The 9259-nt window shown below is 46.8% G+C and overlaps 1 protein-coding gene across 2 annotated transcripts; it reads left to right on the top strand.

The window, feature by feature from the left end:
* Nucleotides 1-6: 6 nt before the first annotated feature.
* Nucleotides 7-7723, top strand: LOC101062945 (atrial natriuretic peptide receptor 1-like). Of its 2 annotated transcripts, XM_029840916.1 has the most exons (19): nt 7-262; nt 335-437; nt 1046-1191; nt 1283-1355; nt 1435-1579; nt 1730-1816; nt 1881-2024; nt 2092-2213; nt 4256-4394; nt 4579-4627; nt 4713-4814; nt 6014-6133; nt 6242-6335; nt 6410-6497; nt 6595-6734; nt 6814-6966; nt 7029-7127; nt 7244-7335; nt 7407-7723. In XM_029840916.1, the coding sequence occupies exons 1-19, from the start codon at nt 236-238 to the stop codon at nt 7557-7559; spliced, it is 2076 nt and encodes a 691-aa protein (XP_029696776.1). In that variant the 5' UTR covers nt 7-235; the 3' UTR covers nt 7560-7723. The 2 variants fall into 2 exon arrangements, with proteins under 2 accessions (XP_029696776.1, XP_029696775.1); XM_029840915.1 differs by having other exon boundaries at nt 7-437.
* The last annotated feature ends 1536 nt before the right edge of the window (nt 7724-9259 follow it).

The raw sequence follows: 9259 nt of genomic DNA, 5'->3' as shown, positions 1-9259 counted from the left end.
TACATGGTGCGCCACTTCCTGTTGGCTTTCATGTTCATGATGCTGGTCATTATTAGTGAGATTAGTTATCGTTGAGTCCTGACTCTCACTTCAGGAGTGGAGGTAGTCGCTGGTCTGGGCAGTACGCACAGTTCAGCTGACAATAATCAAATTTCAGATTTCAGAGAGCATCTGCGGACCGTGGATCCCTGATGATGGGAAGATTTTCACACATACCATCTCTACATCGGGAAAGATGACCCAAACCAACTGGACTGCCAAGGTGATGATTTTATTTGATCAAAATAACCTTGGACGACACTTCCCTAGCTCAGCCCCGGAATTTGTCTCACAGGTAGTTCTGATCCACGCGGGGTTAACCTCCCTCATCGCTCACATACGAGTGGGCCTCATGCAGGTCGCTCTGGAGGCCAAGAGTGCAGTCCAACCTGCCATCGGTAGGTTCTCTGGGTTCAACGCATTCTTCTGTGCAGACACGTTGTGATGGGTGCATTCCACTTCAGCAGGTTGTGTGTCTATTCAGGAAGTCTCCCAATTCAGCTCGCTTGCTTTTACCTAGCAGATTCTCTCATTTTCCTACTCTAAATCCACCTGAAAGGAGTGTCAACATCTGCTCTAAAACAGGGGTCCACAACAACAGCCTCATGCACCTCTGAACCGAGAACATCATGGTTCATGTGTGGCAACCACAGAATGAATTTTAGCTCCGGTCATTCAGCACTTCTATCTTTTGTGAAATAACCTGTCAGCACAGGTGGGTAGTGAGAAGCTTTTGAAATGACACATGTAGCCAACTAGGCCTGAAATATCAACAAAAAGTACAGTTAAGCTGCTTTATTTCATACTAACCAGTTAAATGGTGCACAAAGGGCCTGTAGGCATTTTGAATATTATTTGGTACGGCAGCATCTCATTTTTACTCTCAAGATACGCAGACACACATGTGGTCATAGTTCTTTGTGGTGAAGACCACCTCGGGTCATCACAGTAGCACTTTTTGCCCCGTGACCAGCTAGCTTCTACGTCCTCTCTTTGTCACATTCAGTGTGTGGTGATGGTGTCTGTGAGGAGGAAGAGCTTTGTTCCACCTGTCCAGCTGACTGCGGAGAATGTCCTATGACCCCAACAACCAAGCTGGCCATCAGTCTGCCCCTCAGCCTGCTCTGCTTCTGCTTCATTCTGACAGCTTTTGTGAGAAGTCAATAGAAGAAATGCTAACAAAAATCTACTAACAGTCCATATTCAAATCTGAACACGATAAATCTGAACATGTCTTCTATAGTGGATGAGGTACCAGAAACAGAAGCTTCTATGGGACGAGAGTTGGATCATTGACTTTGCAACTATAAAACAAGGTAATTTGGGGACTGGCTTCAACTGGCTTCAACTGACTTCAACTAGCATGTGACGAGCTGATTAAGTGTATGTGTGTAGATCAGGAGGCCCGTGTAACGATGGGCAGCATCACGAGTGTCCTCGTGGAGAACAGCAACAGTAACACCAGCTGTGTGACGGCTCTCAGCTCCTACACTGGACAAGCTGGGAACCGAAAAACTCTCTTCACCTGCACTGGGATATAGTAAGAAAACCTGTTTGAAAAGCACCTAAGCACTATGGGTGTCCTGGTCACATTTGGTTTTGAGTGTCTGAAAATACCGAGTACTGATCCAATGCTTTGACGATGCAGTAAAAAAAAAACAAAGAACACTCTCAATTTATCATTCTACAGTGACGGCCAGACTGTGGCCATCAAAAAGATTCAGGCCAAGACCTTCTCGCTCTCCAAAACCATTCGACAGGAAGTCAAACAAGTCAGGTAAGGCAAAGCGATCATGGTCGAGCTCATACAGCCAATGTTCTGACTCCTGCTCCTCCTCCAGGGAGCTTGATCATCCCAACCTGTGTAAATTTATTGGAGGATGTGTGGAGGCGCCTAACGTTGCCATAGTAACAGAATACTGTCCAAAAGGAAGCCTTAACGATGTTCTTCTTAACGAGGAGATCCCACTAAACTGGGGCTTCAGGTACACGGTCAGAACATAATAAAATAACAACAGCATAGCAAATCAAGCTAACACATGTAGGCTGCAGGTTCTCCTTTGCGACAGATATCGCCAGAGGAATGTCATACCTGCACCAGCACAGGATCTGCCACGGTCGACTCAAATCTCTCAACTGTGTTGTGGACGACCGCTGGGTGTGTAAAATTACAGGTAAACACGACAACAAACATGTTCATTTTGATCTAATGTTCTTCATAAATTAAAAGTCAATATTACATGAGAACCAGGAAATCCTAACCCTAACTCTTACCCAGAAGAAAACTTACCACCACGCCCAACAAGAAAAAACACTCCAACATCTCACTTCACCTAGGCCCCCGTACATACACTTACCGAAGAAATACAACAATGCCTCTCAACACCCATACACTCAAAACAACATCCAGCAGCCTCAACACAGACACTGAATGACAGAAATTACTCTTCCACAACACCTCCCTCACAATACCCTCCACATACTGTCATAAACACTACATAGGGGAAACCCAAAACTCCATACACACCTGCCTCTTACAACACCTGTTTAACATGAGGAGAGGTCGACTTGGCACCCCCCTGGTCCAACACTTCCAGGAACATTCGGTCAGCCACCTCATTATCTCGGGGTTGGAGACTAACAACTGCTGGACAGTGGGACAAAGGAGGAGAGTGGAAATAATATGGATTAATAAACTTGGCACAATGACACCAAATGGCCTTAACGACCATCCCTAGAACCCCCCTCCCCAGTCAGCCATCTCGAACAATTTAATATTTTTTTTATAAATCTAACCCATCTCTTTTATTTATTTACTTACTTATTTATCTTACTTCTTGCTTTTATCACACATTATCTACCTATTTATTCATTTACCTATTTATTCTTTTATTTATTTAACTCTCCAAATAGTTTTAATCTAAAATTAGACCCCGCCCCCCATCCACAACTGGTCTTGAGCTCTGATTCCTATTGGAAGGGACTTAGACCCTCCTCGGTCCGATCAGTAGGCCAGTGCAAATAAAGTTTCACTCCAAACCCTGAACCCTAACCCCAACCCTAACCTAACCCTTACCCTAACCCTTACCCTAAACCCTTACCCTAACCTTAACCCTCACCCTAACCCTAACTCTACCCTTACCCTAACCCTTACCCTAACCCTTACCCTAACCTTAACCCTCACCCTAACTCTAACCCTTACCCTAACCCTTACCCTAAACCCTAAACCCTCAACCCTTACCCTAACCTTAACCCTCACCCTCACCCTCACCCTAACCCTCACCCTTACCCTCACCCTAACTCTAACCCTTACCCTTACCCTAACTCTAACCCTAACCCTTACCCTCACCCTAACTCTAACCCTTACCCTTACCCTAACCCTTACCCTAACCTTAACCCTCACCCTAACCCTCACCCTAACTCTAACCCTTACCCTTACCCTAAACCCTAAACCCTTACCCTAACCTTAACCCTCACCCTAACCCTCACCCTAACTCTAACCCTTACCCTAACCCTTACCCTAACCTTAACCCTCACCCTAACCCTCACCCTAACCCTTACCCTAAACCCTTACCCTAACCTTAACCCTCACCCTCACCCTAACCCTCACCCTTACCCTCACCCTAACTCTAACCCTTACCCTTACCCTTACCCTAACTCTAACCCTTACCCTTACCCTTACCCTAACTCTAACCCTAACCCTTACCCTCACCCTAACTCTAACCCTTACCCTCACCCTAACTCTAACCCTTACCCTGACCCATACCCTAACCTTAACCCTCACCCTAACCCTCACTCTAACTCTAACCGTAACCCTAACCCAAAGCCTTACCCTAACCCTCACCCTAACTCTAACTGTAACCCTTACCCTAAGCCTTACCCTTACCCTAACCCTTACCCTAACCCTAACCCTCACCCTAACTCTAACCCTTACCCCTACCCTAACCCTTACCCTAAACCCTTACCCTCACCCTAACTCTAACCCTGACCCTAACCCATACCCTAACCTTAACCCTCACCCTAACCCTTACCCTCACCCTAACTAACTCTAACCCTAACCGTAACCCTAACCCAAAGCCTTACCCTAACCCTTACCCTAACCCTCACCCTAACTCTAACTCTAACTCTAACCCTTACCCTTACCCTAAGCCTTACCCTTACCCTAACCCTAACCCTAAGCAAACAATTGGGTGCATTGTGTCTTCTGTCCTTTTAGATTACGGGCTGAGGACATATCGTAGGGACGATGGGGCCAAGACTCTTTCCACCTATCAGCGGAGACTGGTGGAGGTGTACTTGGCACCTGAATTCAGTAACTCCTACATGGAGCCAACCCTGGCTGGAGATGTGTTCAGGTACCGAACAACTCATGTCGAAGGTGTAGGAAGGCAACACCTGGTAGGACCTGCGGTCCAATATCCCGTCACCTTTTGACCTTTTCAAGTGCCAACAGTCTTTAAACCTCAGTTTACGTGCACAAGTTACCATCAAATAATTTTAGATACAATCTGGACTAACATCTGAACACTCCTTCTTCAGTTATTCCATCATCCTGCTGGAGATCGCCACACGAAGTGACCCTGTCCCTGTAAGTCACACTGACTGGTTGATGGTTCTCCTGGACCACGATCATCACGCTTGTACCTGACCATCCTGTGTCATGGCTGATGCAGGCAGACGAGTCTCACCTGGAAAGTGCCTGGTGTCCACCGTTACCTGAGCTCATCTCCAGTAAAGCTGACAACTCCTGTCCATGTCCAGCTGACTACGCAGAGGTTCTGACACGACCACAACTGCTCCCAGTCCATTTCTGCTTAAATCTCTTCTGGGGAAAAATAATAACAAATTATATACGTCACATTTTTAAATTCAATAATTTTCATTCATTCACTTTTTTATTATATGTGTGTGTGTGGTGTGTGTGTGTGTATTGAAAAAATAATCTCTTCCTCGCCCTCCTGGGCGGTCCCTCCTTCAGACTCGGGTCCTCTACCAGAGGCCTGGGGGTCTGAGGGTTCTGCCCAGGACCTCAGCTGTTCCTAGGACTGTGCTCTTCTGGACAGAGCTCTCTGATGTGGTTCCTGGTATCTGTTGGAGCATCTACTCAGGTTGGGGGTTACTGCCCCTAGTGTCCCGATCACCACTGGGACCACTGTTGCCTTCATGCCCCACGTTCTGTCCATCTCCTCCTTCAGCCCTTGGTAATTCTCCAGCTTCTCCTGTTCCTCCTTCCTGATGTTGCTATCACTCGGGATTGCTACATCCATCACCACCACTGTCTCCTGGTGTTTATCCACCACCACTATGTCAGGCTGGTTGGCCACCACCATCTTGTCAGTCTGGATCTGGAAGTCCCACAGGATCTTGGCCTGCTTGTTCTCCAGCACTTTCGGGGGTGTCTCCCACCTGGTCCCTGGGACCTCCAGCCCATACTCAGTGCAGATGTTCCTGTCCACTATGCCAGCCACCTGGTTATGCCGCTCCATGTATGCCTTGCCTGTTAACATCTTGCACCCTGCTGTGGTCCCAGTAGTGATCGGGACAGGGGCAGTAACCCCCCAAGCTGAGTAGATGCCTCCAACAGATACTAGGAACCACATCAGAGATCTCTGTCCAGAAGAGTGTAGTCCTAGGAACAGCTAAGATCCTGGGCAAAACCCTCAGACTCCCAGGCCTCTGATAGAGGACCTGAGTCTGAAGGAAGGAGGCACCGCCCAGGAGGGAGAGGAAGATATATATATCTATATCTATAGATATAGATATATATAGATCTATATAAACTGCTGAATTCAGATGCCTGACATCTGTCTCCATGAACATGTGCTATTTGAGAGTCTGATGAGAAGTTAGTCATTTTGATGATCCATGTTGCCAACGTGTGTGATGCAGAGCAGTTTCTTTTTAAATAATCATTTTATATCTGATAGACAATATCATCACAGATTAATGAAGAATAACCTAAAATGCCCCGCAGCTGATCCGTCGCTGTCGTGCTCATAACCACGCCCATCGGCCCACCTTTGACCAAATCAAGAAGTTTGTTCAGCGAATCAACCCAGTGAAAGTCAGCCCAGTGGACATGATGATGAGCCTGGTAAAACCTGCTCAAACATGACGTTGACATGATGCAGTGCTGGATGGGCAACGGTCAACTCAGCTGTTGGTCCATAATGACTTCACATACATTCAAATAATGTTCCAGATGGAGAAATATAGCAAACATCTGGAGGTGCTGGTGGCTGAGCGGACGCAGGATCTGATGCATGAGAAACAACGAACAGACAGGCTGCTTTACAGTACGTCAGTCACAGCTGTTGACCACATCTGTCAGGTGCACAGCATGAAGCTGTGCCACATGTTTCTGCTGCAGGTATGCTTCCTAAACAGGTGGCTGACGACCTGCGACAGGGGAAACCGCTGCAGGCTCAGAGTTATGTCAGCGCCAGCGTCTTCTTCAGGTACTCCTCAGTCCCTGTACGACACCTCCGAGTACGAAGGACTGCTGACCTGCCTCTGTGTGTGTGTGTGTGTGTGTGTGTGCGCGCGCACCTGCAGTGATATTGTAGGATTTACACACCTGTCCAGCTGCAGTACCCCATACCAGGTGGTGGAGTTCCTCAACAAGCTGTACACCACCTTCGATGACATCATCGACAACTATGACGTCTACAAGGTGGAGACCATCGGCGACGCCTGTGAGTCACAGGTTCTGATCCCAAACACTGATGCCACTGATCCAGGCATTGTTCACTGTCCTGCCGTGTGCTCCTGTAGACATGGTGGTGTCTGGTGTTCCTCGTGAGAATGGGATTCTCCATGCCTCAGAGATTGCCAGCATGGCGCTGGACCTGGTGGGTGTCTGTTGCACCTTCAGAATCCCTCATCAGCCCAACACGCAGCTGCAGATCCGGGCCGGCATACACTCTGGTATAGCGACACACACTGGCACCCTTTCACCACAGCAAATTTAATGTGTGTTCTTGCCTTAGGTCCGGTGGTAGCAGGTGTTGTCGGGACCAAAATGCCTCGTTACTGCCTCTTTGGAGACACGGTCAACACCGCATCTAGGATGGAATCCACAAGCCTGGGTATGAGCCACCTTAAACACAGTCACGTGTCTTCATAGCCGTTAGACTTCAGCGCTTGGAACCGTGACGAGCCAAGTCCCCACGTTCACAGAAACATGGGTCTGATGTGTTTGCAGCTCTGAGGATCCAGTGCAGCTCCAGCACGTTCTACCTGCTGGAGGAGATCGGAGGATATGTGCTGGAGTGCCGAGGAACGCTGCAGGTCAAGGTGAGCTGCCGCCCTGTCGCCCCCGGGGTACACGAGGAGGACTCCACTTACTCTCTCCAGCTCCCCAACAGGGAAAAGGTGACATGGTGACATACTGGCTCGGAGGGAAGACCACCGATGACTACAAACACGTTACCATGGAGATGGAGCCAGCCACAGAGAGTGGGGAGGGATACTCATCCTTGCCCGGGTTTGTGGAGAACAACCTTCTCAACGCAGCCTGAGCGTTTCATCGTAACGTCGGTCTATGATCAGAACCGCCTAGAAATACTGTAAATCTGTCAGGAATGATCACATTTAGCCGTGTCTTTATTGACTTAGTGTCACTGTCATTTGTGTTTGTGAAAATCTCCTCTGAGAATTCAAATAAATCAAAGGAATAAAATGACATCAAAGCAGCTTCTTCGGTCAGGTCAGATGAATATTCTGAGCAATGAAGACATGAGGCAGTCAACAACACATTTGTATTCTGATGCACTGAACCCAAGCCTGACCTTTAACCTTTAGTGTAACCCAACTCTATCCTGAGACATTCAGACCAGCATCCTCACGTCTCCAAAATGTTCTCAGTCCAAATGCATATTACGGTCCTCACAACAATATGAGTTCCACTCAGGTAACCTGTTGAATATTCTGTTCAATGAATTACTGATGAAGTGATTATTTACCCCAGCATTAATTAGAGAGGCGCTGAAACCTGTGTTAATTAAATGAGTACTCGCCCAATATCATCATTTCCATATGAGAGGACACACATCAAAGGACTAACAACACAGTTTCTGAGCTTCAATTACTGAATACATCAGAGGAAACACACACACACACACAGCTGACGGGGTTGGTGTGTGTCCTCCTACTGTCGGAGCAGTTACTCATAAATAACCGAGGTCATCTTCCCGGCGTTGACGACGGAGGAGGAGTGATGCGTTTGTAACGTCAGAAAACACACTTGGACAGTTTCAGCTGCCGACTGTGAAATAAAGGTGATTATCCAGCAGACAGCAAGTGTGTGTGAAATAAAGGTGATTATCCAGCAGACAGCAACAGTGTGTGTGAAATAAAGGTGGTTATCCAGCAGACAGCAACAGTGTGTGTGAAATAAAGATGGTTATCCAGCAGACAGCAACAGTGTGTGTGAAATAAAGGTGATTATCCAGCAGACAGCAAGTGTGTGTGAAATAAAGATGGTTATCCAGCAGACAGCAAGTGTGTGTGAAATAAAGATGATTATCCAGCAGACAGCAAGTGTGTGAAATAAAGATGATTATCCAGCAGACAGCAAGTGTGTGAAATAAAGATGATTATCCAGCAGACAGCAAGTGTGTGAAATAAAGGTGATTATCCAGCAGACAGCAACAGTGTGTGAAATAAAGATGGTTATCCAGCAGACAGCAACAGTGTGTGTGAAATAAAGATGATTATCCAGCAGACAGCAACAGTGTGTGAAATAAAGATGGTTATCCAGCAGACAGCAAGTGTGTGAAATAAAGGTGATTATCCAGCAGACAGCAAGTGTGTGTGAAATAAAGATGGTTATCCAGCAGACAGCAACAGTGTGTGTGAAATAAAGATGGTTATCCAGCAGACAGCAAGTGTGTGTGAAATAAAGATGATTATCCAGCAGACAGCAAGTGTGTGTGAAATAAAGATGATTATCCAGCAGACAGCAACAGTGTGTGTGAAATAAAGATGGTTATCCAGCAGACAGCAAGTGTGTGTGAAATAAAGATGATTATCCAGCAGACAGCAAGTGTGTGTGAAATAAAGATGATTATCCAGCAGACAGCAACAGTGTGTGTGAAATAAAGATGATTATCCAGCAGACAGCAAGTGTGTGTGAAATAAAGATGATTATCCAGCAGACAGCAACAGTGTGTGTGAAATAAAGATGATTATCCAGCAGACAGCAACAGTGTGTGTGAAA

This window comes from Takifugu rubripes, chromosome 8 (genome assembly GCF_901000725.2).
Source record: "Takifugu rubripes chromosome 8, fTakRub1.2, whole genome shotgun sequence".
Classification (NCBI taxonomy): Eukaryota; Metazoa; Chordata; class Actinopteri; order Tetraodontiformes; family Tetraodontidae; genus Takifugu; species Takifugu rubripes.
Note: the sequence above shows the minus strand (reverse complement) of the source record. Positions and strands in the feature narration are given on the sequence as shown.

Coding starts and splice junctions, on each gene's coding strand:
- LOC101062945 (XM_029840915.1), top strand. CDS start 236: ATGACCCAAACCAACTGGACTGCCAAGGTGATGATTTTATTTGATCAA. Junction 1,356..1,434: donor CTTTGCAACTATAAAACAAG/GTAATTTGGGGA, acceptor GTATGTGTGTAG/ATCAGGAGGCCCGTGTAACG. Junction 1,817..1,880: donor CAGGAAGTCAAACAAGTCAG/GTAAGGCAAAGC, acceptor CTCCTCCTCCAG/GGAGCTTGATCATCCCAACC.